The sequence below is a fragment of the Thamnophis sirtalis genome, unplaced genomic scaffold, assembly GCF_051295495.1.
Source record: "Thamnophis sirtalis isolate CommonGarterSnake01/CBP01778 unplaced genomic scaffold, rThaSir2_p1.2 scaffold_3, whole genome shotgun sequence".
Lineage (NCBI taxonomy): Eukaryota > Metazoa > Chordata > Lepidosauria > Squamata > Natricidae > Thamnophis > Thamnophis sirtalis.
The window spans coordinates 36,249,459-36,269,470 of record NW_028261383.1 but is presented as its reverse complement, the minus strand read 5'-3'; the positions used below and the strand labels follow the sequence as shown (position 1 = coordinate 36,269,470).

At 43.8% G+C, this 20,012-nt stretch overlaps 2 protein-coding genes across 2 annotated transcripts in view; both read right to left on the bottom strand.

Moving 5' to 3' along the window:
* LOC106548182 (copine-9) overlaps positions 1-8,972 on the bottom strand; it is a 30,645-nt gene extending 21,673 nt beyond the window's left edge. The window contains exons 1-3 of the mRNA XM_087708677.1: positions 8,900-8,972; positions 4,282-4,345; positions 1,206-1,309 (exon numbers count right to left, since the gene is read on the bottom strand). Of these exons, the coding sequence (XP_087564803.1) occupies positions 1,206-1,297 (92 nt within the window). The 5' untranslated portion in view covers positions 1,298-1,309; positions 4,282-4,345; positions 8,900-8,972. The remainder of the gene's footprint in view (positions 1-1,205; positions 1,310-4,281; positions 4,346-8,899) is intronic.
* Positions 1,827-20,012, bottom strand: part of LOC148047918 (copine-9-like) — a 47,560-nt gene continuing 29,374 nt past the window's right edge. The window contains exons 3-8 of the mRNA XM_087708193.1: positions 15,547-15,593; positions 13,794-13,897; positions 13,556-13,595; positions 8,900-8,976; positions 4,282-4,345; positions 1,827-1,841 (exon numbers count right to left, since the gene is read on the bottom strand). Of these exons, the coding sequence (XP_087564319.1) occupies positions 1,827-1,841; positions 4,282-4,345; positions 8,900-8,976; positions 13,556-13,595; positions 13,794-13,897; positions 15,547-15,593 (347 nt within the window). The remainder of the gene's footprint in view (positions 1,842-4,281; positions 4,346-8,899; positions 8,977-13,555; positions 13,596-13,793; positions 13,898-15,546; positions 15,594-20,012) is intronic.

Genomic DNA, 20,012 nt, shown 5'->3' with positions numbered 1-20,012 from the left:
AAAATTCGACTCTTCCACTCTAAGCATGCTGAGGAAAAGAACTCCCCGGCTGCAATCACTTGTGTAAAACCATTGCACAGCCCCATAATACATGCACTGAAAAGCAAATCCCTTCCCTCCCTCGGCATTTCTTCCTCCATCCCAAAAACAGTGGGAGGACGGTTAAAATGGGTTGGGGAGTAAAATAAGCAAATCTACTTTTGGGGGCCCTGAATATACAAGCTCACCTTCAGAAAGAACAAGAAAGAAAGCTGAGATGGCATCCTATAGAGTCACAAGGGCAAAAAACATACCTCAGCTGCTGATCAAGGGAGCCATATTGGCTCGGCTTAAGCTACACTCTATACCACCACCACCACCCCTGCCACCATATGACAACCGGGAATAGTCATTATATTCCTTCATGCTAGGAACATGTAAGGGACTAAGTGGCTAAGACGCTGAATTTGCCGACCAGAAAGGTCGGCAGTTCAGCGGTTTGAATCCCTAGAGCTGTGTAACGGAGTGAGCTCCCATTACCTGTCCCAGCTTCTGCCAATCTAGCAGTTCGAAAGCACGTAAAAAATGCAAGTAGAAAAATAGGAACCACTTTGGTGGGAAGGTAAAAGCATTTAGTCATGCCAGCCACATGACCATGGAGACATCTTTCGCTGCCCTGAGTCTCTTTGAGAGTGGGCGGCATACAAATTAATTGAATAAATTAAATAAATACATCTTCAGACAGCACTGGCTCTTCGGCTTAGAAACGGAGATGAGCACTGCCTCCTAGAGTCGGGAATGACTAGCGCACATATGTGCGAGGGGAACCTTGACCTTTATCTTTAGGGACATGTAAAATAAATAGTATTTTCCCTCAAATCTTAGAATAAAAAAGGCAAGTAAAAACTGGTGCGGGAAAAAATGGGGCTATTGATGTGGGTTGGGGGGGATCACATCTGAGAATCAACATTCACCCTAGCAAACTAGCAAAAAGAATGGCCTGAGAAGAGAGGAGTAGAAAGGCAAGCTTGAGTGTCTCTTGGAAGCAGACGTGTTTGTGTGTGTGTGTGCGCGTGCGTGCGTGCGTATGAGTGTGTGTGTGTGTGTGTGTGAGTGAACAATTCAGGGCCTAATGACACTATCAAGGCAGCTACATGCCATTAAAGTAACAGCCCAGAATGGGGCCTGGGAAGTTGGTTGCCTCGAAAGGGGACACTCTTGCGTACGTGCCGTCTTCGTTGCTGCGGTAGAAAACAAGGAAGGGATCTGATTTGCCAAAGAAATCCTTCTTGTCCAGCTTGTTGGCACACAACTGCATGGTGACAATGTCCTGGAAGGGAAAGGCGACATCAGAAAGGGAAGCGGAAGCCAGGAGAAGGCCATCAAAAAGCGTGGCACGACAAAACCACGCTCCACTAAAGCGCGCCCGATTAAACCGAGTCGCTGATTTCATCAGCAGGGTGACAACAGCGACCGCGGAGAAAAAAGGGCGCTTTAAATAGCGCTTTGAAAGCAAGCCGATTCACGTTAAGGTAAGGGTTAGGTTTAGGGTTAGGTTTAGGGTTAGGTTAAGGGTTAGGGTTAGGTTTAGGGTTAGGTTAAGCGTTAGGGTTAGGTTTAGGGTTAGGTTAAGGGTTAGCGTTAGGTTTAGCGTTAGGTTAAGGGTTAGGGTTAGGGTTAGGGTTAGGGTTAGGTTTAGGATTAGGTTTAGGGGGGTTAGGTTTAGGTTTAGGGGTTAATTTTAGTTTTAGCGTTCGCAGCGTGCTTTTTTTGTCGCGCTGTGATGACGTCAGCTACACGGTTTCGTCGAGTGCGCTTTAGTCGAGCGCGGTTTTGTGGTGGAACCATCAAAAAGTAACCAACTATAGGAGTGGAATAATACCCATAAGAAACACAATAAACCCACCGTTTCAAACTTTTTTTTTTTTCAAACTGACGGACACTCAAAATATATATGTAAACACAAAAGAGTCATTTCTGATTTGATTGCATTTTCTTTAAAAAAAATGTTCTCATTGTATGATTCGTTCATGTTCTTTCCCCAAGGAACATGAATAGCTTACAGATGGTTTCCAGCATCTTCTGGTCTGGGCTGTTTTTAGAGCCAGTCCAGGATTTTTTTTGGTGCTATTATACCTCTGAGAATCAACTTCCATTCAAAACTGCTACTGGCAAAATTTCACAATGGCCCTTTTAAGAGAAGTAGTTCAAGTGGCTGAGTTTCAGTGCTGAAATTTGTCAGGAATGGATAAATTGAAGACATTTTCATCCATGGATGAGCTCTTCCATACTTGAAGATCATACTCTCCACTCATCCATTCCTATATCTCTCCCGTTTCTTCTCTCTCTCTCTTTCTTTTCCCTCCCCCCCTCTCTCTCTCACACACAGCCAAGTTGAGGCAGCAGGAAGCATAGCAGAACTGGGGGCAGGGAAGCGTGTTCCCTGCCATAATGGCATAAAATTAACTGTCCGCATATTTGATTTCTATCTTGAATCTATAACTCCGTTTTGGCTTGCTGCCAAAAAGTAGCAATGTAATTTGGCGTATACAAGGCATACTAAACAAAAGCTTTTGATGTTCTGGGGTTGCCACAAAGAAGAGGAGGTCTGTTATGGCTCGCCAGTGGCCAGCAGAGCTGGCAGCAGATTCGGACAGTGAGGAGGTTGGGGAGGAACATGGGCCAGTCGTGGAGTCTGGGGAAAGGCTTGGAGCAGGGATCTGTGTCGGAGGCAGAGAGGAGGCCAGAACTGTCTGAAAGTTATCAGCTGCTTTCAGAGCAGACATCAGTGAGTCAGATGAACAGCTGGAGCCTGTTCCCAGTGTGCGCATGTGCAGAGTTGCCAGACAAAGGGAACAGCTAAAGAACAGGGGTCGACTTGGGAGTAAGGCCACAGGTGAACAATGAATGGCCTCTCCCAGAGCAAGTAAAAGAGGAGCGAAAGGGGAGTGGAGTTTGCAGGAGACAATTAGTTCGCTTAATTGGTTTGTGACTCTCTGAGACTCCTTGCCAAGTTCTGCAGATATCGCCCTGTCAGGTCTCCAAGCCAGATAAGGTCTGTGACTGTAAATCCTCCCTTGAAAGACTTTGCTGGATGTGAATGAGCAGAATTCACAGTCAATTAATAAAAGGGGTTTTTGTCGGGACAAGGAGTTTGCCTCATGCTCTTGAGAACTAAGGAGAAATTTGCTGATAGTGAGAACAATTGATCAGTGGAACAACTTGCCTCCAGAAGTTGTGAGTGCTCTATCACTGGAGGCTTTTAAAAGACTGGACAGCCATTTGTCTGAAATGGTATAGGGTCTCTTGCTTGAGCAGGGGGGCTGGATTAGAAGACCTCCACAGTCCCTTCCATTATTCTGCATCATGGTACAAGTACATGGCACAATTAATTCAACTTTAAGTTAAAGGCTTTAAACATTGCTAAGTCTTATTAAGATTTTGCTGTTCCCACATAAAATCCTGAAGGATTCTGGCTATGAAGGTTGAAAAGTCATGAGATTTGAAGAGAGAATCCCCGCAAAATCTGGCCATTTTAAAAATAGGTAATTTTATTTTGGGTAGCTACACCACGGATTATTGAGTGACATTGAATAGTGTGAGTTATGGTTGGGTATCTTCCTCCACCTTTTTTCTGGCAATTCACACCATGCCATTCAAAAGTCAAGTATGGTCCTACCGTGTTTCCCCCAAAATAAGACAGGGTCTTATTTTCTTTTGACCCCTCCCCCAAAATAAACACTTGGCCTTATTTTCAGGGAGGTCTTATTATTTTTGATGTGCAGGAGGCGGTGAGTGTGGCCACTCATAGCTGCTGCTGTGTTGCAATATTTTGGGGGGAGGGCTTATTTTAGTGCACGCGCTCCAAAGCCCAATTGGGCTTATTATCTGGGAAGGTCTTATTTTTGGGGGAAAAGGTAGATTCAGCAAAAATTGTTTGTCCCTGCTCTAATTGGACATTGATGTAAAAAGTGTTCACCTCGGTTGCTCTCTATAAGCTGAGTTATTTTCTTGCAGGCATTTTGTTACTTGAACTAGATAACATCATCAGTACTAGTAGTGATGAAATGACCTTGTTTGGGAAATGAAACATCTGCAAGGAAACAACCAAGCTCAGAGAGCAACAAGGACCCGCACAGTTCAACCCTACGCTACAAATATTCTCCTTTATTGGTAGTTCATCTTAGAGCGGCTGCCCCACTCATTTTACTCATGTCCCACTATGCATGAGGTGGTGGGAGGGAAGGGGTTCCTAACTCCACCCCCCCTCCACCAAGATGAGAGAGAGAACAAGCCACTCACCCGACAATTGCTGAGCTCTTCAGCATACAGCACTATGGCACCACATTTCTTTCCTGGAATTCCCCTAAATGTGATAGAGAGATAAAAACCTCAAGGTTAGGGTAGGAGCGGTCCCTTCTTGCTGCTGCAAAGAAGTTGCTCGTGCTGTCAGTAATGGAACCAATGTGGCAATGTAGGATAGATGTGTGGGCAGGGACACAAATGGGAAAGATGAAATACTATCACCAATACACATCCAGGAGGAAGTCAGCAGCCATGCACGGATACCAGTTAGGATTTCATAGTAAAACAATGTCCCCAAACCTGTACCTCTCATACGTGGTGAGCTTCAACTCCCATAACTTCATGTGCCGTGCAAGTGGAGGATCATGGGAACTGAAACCCATCGTTTTTGGTGGCGCCCAAGGCAGAGAACACAGTGTGTGGTAGACAGCTAGATGCTACAGCTAGCTAGCTAGTTAGCTACATAGAATGATAGACAGACAGACAGACAGACAGAGAAACAGAGAGAGAGAGAGAGAGAGAGAGAGAGAGAGAGAGGCAGGCAGGCAGGCAGGCAAGCAGGCAGGAATGCAGGCAGATATAGATAGACAGATGATAGATAGAGACAGAGGCAGAAATAGAGGTAGACATAGATGATAGATAGATAAATAGATAGATAGATAGATAGATAGATAGATAGATAGATAGATAGATAGATGATAGATAGATAGATGCAGACAAATATATATATATAGAGACAGATAGTAGATAGGCAGATATATCTATCTGTCTATCTATCATCTATCTATATCTATCTATCTATCTATCTATCTATCTATCTATCTATCTATCTATCTATCTATCTATCTATCTATCTATCTAATCTATCTATCTATCTATCTATCTATCTATCTATCTATCTATCTATCTATCTATCTATCTATCTATCTATCTATCTATCTATCTATCATCTAAATAGACAGAGATAGATAGATGATAGACAGATAGATAAATAGATGATAGCCAAATAGCCAGATATAGATAGATACATAGATCGTTGATAGACAGACAGACAGACAGACAGATATACATAGAGAGATACACAGAGATAGATTAGGTGATAGATAGATATGGATAGATGATATATAGATGATAGTTAGATAGACAGATGATAGATAGAGATTAACAGTTAGTAATATACATAAACAAAGCTTGGAAATGGTTAAAAGCAAGATAAACAGTAATGATGGAGAAAACCCAATTTGTGGCTTCAACTACCAAAAATGGATTGCAGGCATTGCTTTATAAGAGGGATGGGTAACCTGCAGTCCCTTTTCTGCAGCCTCCACAGAACCCTACCATTCTGCTGCTCAGATTGGGTGGCAAACAATAGACTCCCTATCACTTTTGATTGGAAAATGAAACAAAACAGTTAATGTGAAGCCTCTAGTAGGGCTTCCTTCCTTCTCTGTGTAAAGCAGAAGAAAAGGAAGACAAGCTTGTGGCTATCCATCAACATCACCGTCGTCTTTTATATTCCCCCATTTTCTTGTTAGAATGATGTGCTAATAACCATAACAGCTATATAGCAGCTCTCTTGCTTTATAGCGTGCCTGTCGGAAATTACTGGACCCTGAATCCAAAGTTAGCTGAGCTGAGAAGATTGGCAATAAACAAAAATTAAATACCTAAACTGCAAGAGGCCATTGGGTGGGATAATAATATTGAAGGGAATTGCAGTCCCTTCCCCCCATTATATTAAAGCGATGTGATTCTTATTTGCCTGGCATGGATGGTTAACCTGAATAGCTTCCTTCAGTCAGAAAGCATAAATGCCAACGACACAGCATAGGAATAGATTCCCCACAGTTGGAGATCAGAGTGAAGGAGTAATCAGGGGGCCTGCTTCCTAATTCCCACCATAGCAAAGTGTCAGGTCCCAAGAACGACTGGTGGAGTTATCTTAGTTGCTTTGATTGTTCTTCACCTACAGACGGAATCTTGCCAGACTAAAGCAACTATTTGCAGAGCTATTCTGGGATGTCAACTCTGAAGCTAGCCTGACCGAGGCCATCTTGGAGGCTTCAGTGCTGCCACAATGGTGCTGAGGGATAGGAAGGGGGGAATAGAGATAGCTGGGGTTTTGTAGCCAAAACAAAATAGTTTCCCCTGTGAATCAAGGATATTCCCTGAAGGAGGGAAGGAGGGAGGGAAGCAAGGAGGGAAGGAAGGAGGGAAGGAAGGAGAGAAGGAGAGAAGAAAGGAGGGAAGGAAGGAGGGAAGGAAGAAGAGAAGGAGAGAAGAAAGGAGGGAAGGAAGGAGGGAATGTAGGAGAGAAGGAAGGGGGGAAGGAAGGAGGAAAGGAAGGGGGAAAGGAAGGAGAGAAGGAGAAAAGAAAGGAGGGAAGGAAGGAAGGAAGGAGGGAAGGAAGGAGGAAAGGAGAGAAGGAGGGAAGGGGAAGGAGGGAGGGAAGGAAGGGGAGTAGGAGAGAAGAAACGAGGGAAGGAAAGAGGGAGGGAGGGAAGAAGAAGTAGGACCGTTGTAAGATAAGATGGATCTATGGGATGTTAAAAAAGCAATCTTCAAGTATATTGTCAACTGTAGGGAAAAATTGTTATAAATACATATTATTAATAACAGTTATGAGATCATATAATTGTGAATGTATATATGAAATTGATAAAATAAAATTAAATTATTTAAAAATTTAAAAAAAAGGATATTCCCATAGGTGGCTGAGGAGAGGAGAAGTGAAGTTTCCAAGTGACTGCACATCACCTCGATTGGACCATGTGACAGATAGTTTGGGGTAAAAGGGGAAAATTGTTATTTTTAATTACTGTATTTTTTGGAGTATAAGACGCATCAAGATTTTGAAGAGGCAAATTAAAAAAAAACAGTTTTTGCACTCTGCACACCTCCCAAAAATGGCCTGTTCTTTTAAGTTTTTTGTGAAAAAAAAAAGGGCATGCATAGGCTTTAGGAGGCTTGTAGAGTGCTCCTGGGGGCTGCGGGGGGGGGGGGGATGACCAAAAAACAGCACATTTTTCACTCGTTTTTGCCTTCCCCAGCCCCCAGGAGCCCTCTAGAAGCCTTCTAAAGGCTATGTACGGCCATTTTTGCAAAGGGGGCGGGATTTCAGGAGGCCAAAATTGCTGTATTCAGTGTATAAGATGCACCCAGATTTTCACCCTCTTTTTTGAGGGAAAAAGGTGTATCTTATACTCCAAAAAATATGGTAGGTGAAAACTGTGGGAACCCTTAGAGTTGGTTTTCACCAGCTTGTACCAATATGATATATCCAATAAATGTATTCTTTGAGGAAACTGTTTGCCTCGGAGTTCTGTTTGCTATGGGTGTATTACTTGGAACCCTGACATGGTAACTTCTAGGTTCGACCCTCTTCCTGCCAGCCAAACTTTCCAAGCTTTACTGCCTCTTTGCCCTCCTGGGAATCCAGACTACATTCCACCACACAAGGTGACTGCTGTATATCACAACCATTTTAAGGGGGCAGCTGCATACTTTGTCAGAAGGAATTAGACTCTGACGGGGAAGCAGGTCCCCAGGAACTCCAGCTTTGTCTTTGCTGCCAGGTGGAAAACCCCAGAAGTTCCCACAAGTTTCCCACCCCTCCCCCAAAGCTGAAGGACTGATGGCCTTCAGCCAATAATATCAGCTCCAAACACAATCCTTCCCACACATAGCTCAGAATAGCCAGGCCATCCTGCTCCTTCAGTTTGCTAATGCATCTGTATCAAAGCTGGAGTATTCCAGAAAAATCCCTCCTCCCCCCACACTTGGCTGCCCTCCCACACCCAAGAGCTGAGTTCCTTTTTATTCAGGCTGCCAACTAATGAGATATTTTAATCAGAAGAGCTGAACTGATTAAGCAATTACATGGCTGTTGTTTTTAAAGTGTTTCTCTTCCTGAGATCCTCAGATCTTTGCTGTAACTTGAATGGAACAAATAAGAGTGAAGCCATTGACCTTTGGGAAATTGGAATTGTCTTTTTTCTGATTTCTACATCCTGGGGGTTTCCAAATCCGTAGGGGCTCTGAAGAATCTTAGCCAAACCCCAGAATTTTCAGGCAGAGTTCCAACATCCTGGAAGGATAAAGACACGGCTTCATCTTTCTTTCTTTCTTTCTTTCTTTCTTTCTTTCTTTCTTTCTTTCTTTCTTTCTTCTTTTTTCTTTCTTTCTTCTTTCTTTCTTTCTTTCCTTCCTTCCTTCTTTCCTTCCTTCCTTCCTTCCTTCATTCATTTTTTCTTTCTTTCTCCCCCCCCCTCTTACTTCTGTTAGAGAAGAAAGGGAGATGTTTGGTCTTTTTGCCGCCTTTTTGGCTTACTGGTTATCTCTTTTGCACAATATGTAGATGTTGTTTAAGGCTATGTGTCCGTTGATAGCTGATTTGTCAGAGTGACAGAACAAAAAAATTGGCGATAATTTGTGTGTGAGAGATACAATGGCCTTGTGACCTTAGTCTTCCAAAGCTCTTCTTCCCAAACTTATAATTTTGATTTTAGGTTTCTGGCAATAATGCACTCACAGCATTAGAACAGAGATGCCTCCAGATCACCATCATCCAGGTTCCCCCCAAAACCTTGCCTGATCACCCCTTCCTGTGACTTACGTAAGGTTCCGTTCCAGGCGACCTCTTTGGGAGCCAATGATCTCCCCTAAGGCCACAAAGGCCTGGCCTAAGAAGTCCTGTGGATGAGACCAAGAAAAAGAAGGAGAGGTGAATCCTGAGACACGACCTAGCAGGGGGAGGGGAGAGAGGAGGGGAAGGGAGAGAGGAAAGGAAAGGAAAAGAAGGAGAGAGGAGAGGAAGGGAAGGAGAGAAGAGGAGGGGAAGAGGAAAGGAAAGGAAAGGAAGGAGAGAGGAGAGGAGGGGAAGGGAAGGGAAGGAGAGGAGGGGACAGCTTCCCACCAAGTCAAAGATTTGATCATCCATTGTTCAGTTGGAGATGGTGATATCTCCAGCGTGCTGCACTGACTGCAATCTGATTCTCCTGGGCAGGGTTAGGTTCTCCAAAAGTTTCAAGGACAGCATTAGCTGAAGACGTGGTGTTACCTCCCTAAACTGAGTAGACCTCCAAGATAACAGGGAGGAGGTCATCCAATGTTTCAGAAGCCAAATGCTCTGCATGGTTCAACTTTAATGGGGCTTGCTTGGGATATCTTCAAGTACTATTTGCCCAAACTCAACAACATACGCAACTCTCCCATAATCTGGGTTAGTGCAGCACATTAAGTCACGTGAAAATCCAAACCATAGTTCAATATGGACCAAGCCTATCATGTTTTGGAAATGCATCCACCAGGGTTTCACCTGGCTAAATGGGCTGTGAAAACCTAACCTTTGAACAGACACCTCCCCACTTAGAGTGGTTTAGTCTTTGCTCTCCAGTCTGGTCGGGTCCAGAAGTGGTATTCAGCTGGTTCTCTCTGGTTTGGGCAAACTGGTAGCGGCGGCTGCGGGAGGCTCCGCCCACCCATCCCAAAGTAATGCACGAGCACTGCGCATGTGCAGAAGGCAGTGCGCCTGCATAGATGCGGCATGTGTGCTCACATTTGAGAACAGGTAGGGAAGATAAGTGACTCCCACTGCTGGTCTGGTCCAATCAGATAGTGATCCCACATGATCCCTAGAGGGCGACACACAACTTACCTTCTATAGGTCAGGTTGGATAAAGCAGCATGTAAAAAAAAAAGGACAGTGGAGTTAGTGGCTTCGCAGCCGACCTCAGCTGAGAAAGCTCTCATCTGGTTAACAGATAAGAGTATAGCGCAAAGATCCATCAGTGATATCTTTATCTAGATATGTGACAATGCACAAAGGAAGAAGTGCTTTCCCCATGGGCTTTGGTCTAAAGGGAAACAACAGAGGGGATGGGGAGGCAGGGGGCCAAGAGGAGGAAAAATGTGTGATTCAGTCATTCATCCCATTCACTTTAGTTAAGTCATAGCATGGAATTCATTCATTCATTCATTCATTCATTCATTCATTCATTCATTCATTCATTCAGTTTGCTATATCTCAGGGGTGTCAAACTCCATTTCATTGAGGGTTAAGTTCATTAGTTAAGTCATAGCTTGGAATTCATTCATTCATTCATTCATTCATTCATTCATTCATTCATTCATTCATTCATTCAGTTTGCTATATCTCAGGGGTATCAAACTCCATTTCATTGAGGGCAGCATCAGGGTTGTGTTTGACTTCGGGGAGGGCAGTGGCATGGCCAGGGGGGCGTGGCCAGCTTGACATCACTTGTGTCAGGGGCACCTGTAGTGGCGCCCTGCCTGAGTGCTCTGCCAGCGAAAACGGGCCCCCAATCTCCATTTTCGGCTGGGATGGCCTCTTGTAACCCTCTGCCAGCGAAAACGGAGCTCAATTTTTGCTGGCAGAGCCCACGCGGGCCAGTCCTTCGCTGTTTCCAGGGCAGCTCCACGGGCCAGATCTAAGCATCCCGCATGCTGGATCTGGCCTGCGGGCTTTGAGTTTGACACCCTTGCTGTAGCTTGATACTAAGGATACTAATTTTCTTAGAGAAAGGAGAACTGCGCAAGATTTGAGGGTCATGAAAAAAGTGGCTTTAAAAAAATGTCAGTGGAGACAGCCATAAGAGATAACCAGAAAAGGATGAAGTTTAGGAAGAGAAGCTGAAATGTACTGTGGAAATCCTGTCCCTTTAATTTGTATCTCCCAAGCTTTGGGTTAAGGTTCTCATGCTTGGTTCTCTAGTTATGAGATTAAAAATATAAATTCAAAAATGTAATTTAACTAAAACCATTGGTCTGATTCTTCTCCATGTATTCTTTGTATTTCTTTGTCCTGGCTCCTTCCACTGCAGGTACTGAATCTTCTGGGGAAGTGTCAGAAGGGGCACAGCATTACCAGAAAGGGCATGGCCAAAAACTGATGACACATTTTTTGGGGAAACGTTAAGAGTGGGCATGGGAGCAGAAGGGATATGGATGAAGATGTTATGGCCCACCAGCGGAGTTGGCAGCAGATTTGAACAGTGAGGAGGTTGGGGAGGAACATGGGCCAGTCCTGGAGGCTGGGGAAGGCTCGGATGAGGGCTCCGAGTCAGAGATGGGGCCGAGGCCGTCTGGCAATGATCAGGTGCCCACGGAGCTAGACAGCAGTGAGGCAGAGGAACAGCTAGAGCCTGTTCCCAGTATGCGCATGCGCAGAGCTGCCAGAGGAAAAGAACAACTCAGAAATCAGGGTAGGCTTGGGAGTAAAGTCACATGTGGAAGGATATTGGCCCCTCCCATAGGAAATAAAAAAGAGCGAAAGGGGAGTGGGCTTTTGCAGGAAACAATTCGTTCGTTCAGTTGTTAAGATTCATTTCAGAAGTGTGAAAATCTGTCCGTGAATCTCGGAGACTCTGTGCCCAGTCTTTCCTTTCCAGCACCTCATTTGGAAAATATTTACATGGCAGCTTTCCAAAATAGATAAGGACTGCAGTCATAAATATTCCTTTGAAAGATTGTTTACCAGGCCTTTGCTGAATGTGAATGAGAGAAATTCACATTCATGTAATAAAAGGGGTTTTGTTGGGACCAGGAATCTGCTTTGTGCTTTTTGGGGAAGCTTGGGTCAGAACAGAAGAATTGCTCCATGTGTATCCCATGGATGAAGAACTGCATGGTTATCCTTAAAACCACATCCAACTCTTTTTTTTTTAAAAAAAAAAGGTAGATCAGAATTTGTTGAAATTTGACATCAAAATGGTTGAATTTTGTTGGTGTTGGGACACAGCCAGCTAGGCAAGAAGGTCAAGCAGGGAACTAGCCTTGAGTCTATGCACAGCTTCAAGAGACTTATGGCTGAGTACCTTTAACTTACACAGTAAGTATCTGTTTCTTCCCAAGGGAAGGCAAGCAATCTAGAGAGATTCTTGTACTTTGGGTGGAGCACAATAAAGTACACTTGTACCTTTCCTGTCCAGAACTGGTTGCTTATGCCTGACAGCTGGCAAGTTAGAAGGTAGGTGTGTATGTGTGTGTGTGTGTGTGTGTTAGAGTTGCAATCACTGTCCTAAAAACACATGCCACTTTTCTTTTTAAGGAATACCGTACTTTTTGGACTATAAGACATACTTTTTTGTCTCCTAAAAGGGGGTGAAAATGTCTGTGCGTCTTATAGACTGAATATTGCTGAAGCCTCGTCCACCTGCCAGCTATTTTGTGGCCTCCCATGGCCCTTTTTCAGGCCTTTTTTTGGCTGTTTTTGAGGCTTTCTTGGGCTGTTTTTGAGGCTTTCTTGGGCTGTTTTTAAGGCTTTCTTGGGCTGTTTTTAAGGCTATTTTGGCCCTTTTTTGAGGATTTTTTTTAAAGTAATCTTTATTAGTTATACATTTTTTAAAGAGTAAAACATACAAATACAAATACAATTTTAAACATACAACCCACACCCCCCACCCCCGCGGTGACAGTCATTCACAGCCCAACTTTTTTCTTTCCTTCCTCATTGTTAGGTCTCTAAGCCACATCTTCTCATTACAAAATTCAGGGATCTATTACAATACCCATGTTCACTTTTAACTTTCCCCATTTTAAGTCCCTGCTGTTCTCCTTGTCACCCACATATACCATAAGTTCCAGCTAAGGTAATGTTCCATTTCTCCTTCGTCCCTCAGCCAACCCGTCATTCTGTCCATTTCTGCACATTCATAGATCTTTTTAATTATAGCCTCTTCTGACAGTATGGTAGTGGATTTCCAAAATTGTGCATAAGTTATTCTTGCGGCCACAATTATATGTAGGCTCAAATGCCATATTGAGGATTCTTTTTGGCACTTTTTCAAGGCTTTTTTCAGTCCATTTTTCCAAAACAAATGAGCCAAAAAATCCTAAAAAACAGGCTAAGAAAAGCTTCAAAAATGGGCCAAGAAAAGCCTCAAAAACGAGGCAAAGCCTCAAAATGTGCCAAAAATGCCCCCCAAACAGGCCAAAAAGCCTCAAAAACGGGTAGAAAAAAGGCTGGAAAAGGGCCAAAAAAGGTCCCAAAAAGGGATGAAAATGAGGCACGTGTCTTATAGTCAGGTGCATCTTATAATCCCCAAAATACGGTATGTTTTAAAAAGACAACACAATTCTTTTCTTCCTTCCTACGATTACTGTTGACTTTCTTGCCTAATTTCCACTAATCATTTAACAGAGATCCCAACTGAACCAAAGAAAAACCCCACATGGATGTACAGTACAGGGAATTCCCCCCATGAATTTCCCCCAGTTTGAAGTGTATGGCAAGCCACCATGACATACTCACACTCTTGGGCAGGTTGCACGTTTTGGAATCCACATTGTAACTGGAAAAACATAAGGAAAAAAATGCATTATCCTTTGGCCTTTCGGTGCTTCCCAAAATTTAGCTGCTGCCACAGACAGGAGCAACAAGGTCTAGTATCTGTATAGGAGATGAGTCAAGAAAAACAATAATAATAAAAGAAAACAAGGAAGGAGGGGGAAGGTATGGGAAGAAGGGGAAAAGAGCAGAAGAAACTCACACATCGAAACGCAGGTTCTGCTTTTCCTCGAAATAATAGTCAAGTACAAACTTGCGGACAAAGTCAGGGTTGAGTGTGTTATCAATCACCTCTGTGCGGCCAAACTGGGGAGTAGAAAGGCAAAGGCAGGCGGTTAAGAAGGAAGCAGCTCCTTATCTATACCCCCCATTGGCAGGCTAGGTAAACCCCACAGTTAGACAATCGGTCACCACAGTCAGAAGAGGCTGGGAAATGGAGAGGGATGGCCAGATGCTGCTGGCCTTCAACCTGCCCATCCTCTTCAGCTCCAGTGGAGCATCCTACCCCCATCTCCTTTGCTCAAATAGGATTCAGTTGCCTTCCTTTGCCTCATGCAATGGACCATTTCTCATTTCTGGTTGCATGAAGGTTGACCGGTTTCCTTTCCCATCCTCCTAATCTAAGGATTAAGGCCCCAAAACATTAATCACCAGAGAAGAGAGAGAGAGAGTGAGTGAGTGAGAGAGAGAGAGAGAGGAAGAGGACATATGTCCTGGAAGGCTCTGTATAACACAGGCAGGGATGATAAGGCTTTTGATGAGACTCCGGCCACGTGGCCCACAGAGAGCAAGGCTATGATTTGCAGAAGTGAGAGCTGCTCCAGGGAACATATTTACAGTATCTGTTAGGAGCCAAAGAAATTATCTGCTAGGCAAAGCTGTAAAAAAAAAAAAAAAAAAGCATGATCTGCTCGGTGGCAGATCAGTTGGTCTCATCTCCCACTTCAGTAGACAATTTAAAATCAGCACTTCTGTCAAAGGGATTTGGGCTCTTGTGTTTATGAGTTATAGTTTCCTACCCAGCTTCTGTCAGTAAATACCTTACATTTTGTTCTTGACTTGCTCGTTTAGATTGCAGTGACTGAAAGGATGGAAAATGTTCCAACACTGACTTTGTGCTTTTTTTTTTAATTAATGAAACCAGATCTCCAGGTTTTAACCTTAAAAGGTAAAGGGAAAAAATTCCCCTCGCACATATGTGCTAGTCCAGTGTTTTTCAACCACTGTGCCGTGGCACACTAGTGTGCCGTGACATAGTGTAAGGTGTGCCGTGGGAGAATTACTTTATATATAGTCAATATAGGCACAGAGTTAAATTTTTTTAACATTTTCTAATGGTGGTGTGCCTCGTGATTTTTTTCATGAAAAAAGTGTGCCTTTGCACAAAAAAGGTTGAAAAACACTGTGCTAGTCGTTCCTGACTCTAGGGGGCGGTGCCCATCTCCATTTCAAAGCCAAAGAGCCAGTGCTGTCCAAAGACGTCTCCATGGTCATGTGGCCGGCATGTCTAAACCCTGAAGGTGTATGGAACGCTGTTACCTTCCCACCAAAGCTGGTCCCTATTTTTCTACTTGCATTTTTACGTGCTTTCGAACTGCTAGGTTGGCAGAAGCTGGGAAAAGTAATGGGAGCTCACTCCGTTAAGCGGTACTAGGGATTCGAACCACAGACCTTTCTGATTGACAAACTCAGTGTTTTAGCCACTGAGCCACCATGTCCCTTTTAACCCTAGAACCTCCTAAATACTGTGGGTAACGGGCTAGAATTGGTAGCGGGGTTGGAAGGAAGATTAGTACACCATAGAGAGGTCCTGCATAGAGAGATCCTGGCAGGGATCCACCCAATCAGAACTCAGGTGTCTGTCAATAAGATATGCCAGAAAGGTTTGGCCGACCACTGCTGGATGAAAAACATATGCATCTGTGTTGGACGGGGAGGGCAATGTAACATCTCACCTCTCGCCATTCTTTGTCTGCCGTTTCTTGAATGTAAACAATCACCACTGTAAGAACAAGGAAAACATTCAGTGAAAGTTGCATATGCTTCAAGGCCTCCTTGACGTGGTCCCTGTTGCTACTTGTTTTTAATTTTATGCATGCATATAAGCCCATTTCTTTGATATCACACTCACAATGCACCTGTGGGTGCCTCAATATCCCCCCCCTTCACTGAGGCTGGCTGCTATTTCTAATAAAAAAAGCCATTTTGGAGAAGAGAATTTGGAATGGAAAAAGGAGGGAGGGAAATGTAATTTTTTTTCTCGGTTTTCTGTTATTCTTGCCGTGAACCATCATCCGGTCTTTTTTTTCTTCTTCTTCTTTTGTAGTAGTCAAAACATGTGTTGTTTCTCTCCAGTATTAAGTGTTAATTAAGCTCACACATAATGTTTTCCTCTCTGAGTCAAGATCTCTGTATGTTTGCATCATATAGATGGGGAAAGAGTGCTATTCAGTAGTAAACAACATGAAAAGATTTGAGGCTGAATGTGAAACATTTCTAAGGCTGGAGAAACCCGTTTTTAAAAGCAAATGAGCTGCTGCCAGTCAGCCTAGATAACATCGAGCCAAAAAAACCAATGATTTAATTCAGTAATAAGTAGTGTTAAATGTTCCCTAAGTACATGGCATTGATTGGCTACTGCAAGTGAGATTTATTTTACTTATTAGATATAGCCACTGCCACAATCTTATGACTCTCAGCTATTTACAAGGGGAAACATCCATAATAAAATAGTGCAATAGAAATAATTATCCTATAATTATAGAATTGGTTATAATCATCTAACAGATGTTTGAAATTATCTTAAAACAAGACCACATAAACAGTTCTACACTGTTATCTTAAGCATTGAAAAGAACTACTGGAATAGCTCGGGTTTAGCTTGCTTCTGAAAGACCAAGGAGGTTGGAACAAGCCTGATTTCTGGTGATAAAAGTATTTTATAACAAGGGCCCATAATGGAGAGGCATCCTCTAGCCTTAATTCTATAATCTCTTGGTAGTGAGGGACCACCAAAAGTTTCCCCCTGATTGCTGTTATTGGACAGATTCTATTATGTATTTGAGCTTCCTGTTCCTGTGCAAGAACATGTGTTCTATTGGCTGTTGTCAGATTCCTATGGGGTTATGTAGGGGTCATAGCTGGCTCTATAGGCAAAAGATGTAATGCGAATCCCAGGTGTTTGTCTGAGCTAAGTTTGATTGAAGTTTGGACTGCTCTGAAAGGCTGTTGGGCAATTCCTACTGTGGCTTAATGGCTTTTGTCCTGTTTTGGCTCTTGGTTGAGGGTATTTGCTTATGAGCAAAAAGCTCTTTATCTCTTAAGGGCTGACATCTGCTGTGTGCTATTAAGAAAATGTGGGGGCTGCTTTCTGCCTCTAAAAATATATGCTTCTCCATTTCTCATTTAGGGAAATATAATATTCTTCCTTTTTAATATTTCCCAAAATATTTCACACTTCTGGGAGAGGGTGTAGGTGCTACCTTTCTCCAGCAGTTATCTTACCAATTCAAAATTGATCCTGCTGGTTTTTTGAGTTGCATGCCATTCAGTGGTGGGTTTCAAAATGTTTTAGAAACTCTTCTGTAGGTGTGGCCTGCTTTGTGGGAGTGGCTTGCTGGTCATGTGACCGGGTGGGAGTGGCTTGCCAGCCATGTGACTGGGTGGGCATGGCCAACTTATAAAATGTGGTGAAACTCACTTAACAATGCTCTTGCTTAGCAACCAAAATGTTGGCTCAGAAACTCTGGCATTTGAAGCACGCAAGTCTTAAAGCTGTCAAGTTACAAGATCCTTGCATCTCTAACCTTTAGGGGAAAAAAACCAGGGGTGTTCAAACTTGACAACTTTAAGACTTGTGGACTTCAACTCCCAGAATTCCTCCTTTCGCTCTTCATCTTGATGATGTGCGGACGGGCGGGGGGGGGGGAGCTGGAACTGGTTCTAAACAGCACTGTAGATTTGTGGAACCTCTTCTATAGAAGAGGTTAGAAATGGCAGGAACTGATTTTTAACCAACACAAGGAGTGTTAGTCAATTGTCTGCAGTAACTTGCATCTTCATCACAGAGGCTTCTCACATAAAGAAAAGAGAAGTTTCTTAAGTTAACCAGTGGAACCGCTTGCCTCCAGAAGTTGTGGAGGTTTTAAAGAAGAGACCTCACTGGAGGTGTTAAAGAAGAGACTGGGCAGTCACTTGTCTGAAAGGGTATAGGGCAGTGATGGCAAACCTTTTTGGCACCGAGTGCCCAAACCGGAACGTTTGTGCATGTGCGTGAAAGTGCGTGCATGCACATGCCGGAGCACCAGAAATTCAAAGACCAGCTGACCGGTGTACACATGCCTGTTTCTTTGGCCATTTTTGACTGTTTTCAAAAATTTTGAAAATTTTGGGCCGTTTTCAGGCTGTTTGGGGGGGGGGCTTTTTTGGCTTGAAAATAACCCCAAAAGAACCTGAAAATGGCCCAGAAAACAGCGTGAAAATTGGTCTGTTTTTTTGGCTGGTTTTGGCCATTTTTGAAGCTGCTTTCAGATCATTTTCTGCTGCTCTGGCGCCCGCGAAGACCACCTGGCCGGTGCACATGTGCACACTGGAAACCAGAAGAACAGGTGGTGATGGTGCACGCGCCCACAGAGAGGGCTCCGCATGCCATTTCTGGCATCCGTGCCATAGGTTCGCCATCACAGGTATAGGCTCTCCTGCTTAAGCAGAGGTCTGGACTAGAAGACCTCCAAGGTCCCTTCCAGCTCTATTCTGATTGAAAGTTGTGCTTGCTTGAGCAGAACACACATTTCAAGCCACGATGACATAGTCATTTCAAACTCTATTCCACTGTTGTCTGCCAAGATGTTTTATGAGGAATGTGTCTAAATACAATCCAGCAATCTGCCTCCCTGATCTAAAAGATACTAAACGTAGCCTGGATTTGTACATCAATTGTGATGAATATCAAAGCAAAACTAAACATTTCATCCAATGCTTTCCTATGCGTTGTCAAGCAATTTGTAACTTGACTCAGTATTTCAGCAGATCAAACCAATTATTCCTGGAAAAATAACATTTCTACTTGAAAGGGATTTCTCAGTCCTATTTCCCCTAAAGCGATAGTTTTGCCTTTCCCCCAAAAAATAAAATAAAATAAAATCCAGGCATCATTTCATTTCACAACTCATTTATGATATCTCAGATTCTTCCCCCCTCCGGCATTGCTATTCAGGATTCTAACAGAGAGCAAATGCATTAAACTTTCCCTGACCTGAATTCACCTTTTAAAAATTGTCTGTCATAGAGTCTGGCAGAACGACAACTACCGCTGATAGCTTTAATCAGCATTCCTGGGCATCAGGATCTGGGAAGCTGCATCTCTGGGCATTCCCTCTCTATAAATACCAGGTCCCAATAAAGTCAATATTTTCAGTTCAGGGTTTGAAATGTGGGGTCCTACGGGCTCTCAAAGCTGGGTGGGTTTTTTGCAGACATTTCATTACCAAACTAGGTAACACCATCAGTGCTAGAAAGGAAAGGGATTTGCTCTTATTTTTATACTGTAGTGACTTGCCTGGTCAGTGTTGGCAGGAGTTTTCTTGTTGGTTCCTTGAACAGCCTAATCAAGGATCACCATCACCAACACTAACCAAGCAAGTCACTATTGGTTGTGGCCCGCCAGCAGGGCTGCCAGCAGATTCGGACAGTGAGGAGGTTGGGGAGTAACCTGGACCAGTCCTGGAGTCTGGGGAAGGTTCTGATGAGGGCTCTGTCTTGGAGGCACAGAGGGGGCCAGAGCTGTATGCCAGTTATTGGCTGCCTTCGAAGTCAGACATCAGTGAGGCAGATGAACAGCTGGAGCCTGTTCCCAGTGTGCGCATGCGCAGAGTTGCCAGACAAAGGGAACAGCTAAAGAACAGGGGTTGACTTGGGAGTAAGGCCACAGTTGGACAATTGGAAGAAGCAAAAAATGTGCCCAAAAGTAACCTGTGTGGATGAACCTAGGGGCATTCTCTTCACTTGGGCATAAGAAAACATTCCTAAAGACGGATGATTTGGTCAGATAGCAGGAACTAGGTATGTGTAGTCTAATGCAGAGAAGGAGTAGGGGGTGATAAGACAGCAGTCTTCCAGTCTTTGAGGGGCTGTCACAGAAAAGAGGGGATCAGCTTATTCTCCAAAGCACCGAGGGCAGGTCAAGAAGGAATGGGTGGAAAATCATGAAGGAGAGATCGAACTTAGAATTAAGCAGGAATTTCCTGACGGTCAGAACAATTAATCAGTGGAATGGCTTGCCTCTAGAACAGTGATGGCTAACCTTTTTGTCATCACAACCACCCCTGTGCGCTCTGCCTCCTGCGCATGCGCATACACCGTGCCCCGTTTTGGGCCTAGTAGGCCTCCTTGCAGCCTTCTAGGAGTAAAAACAGGCTGAGGG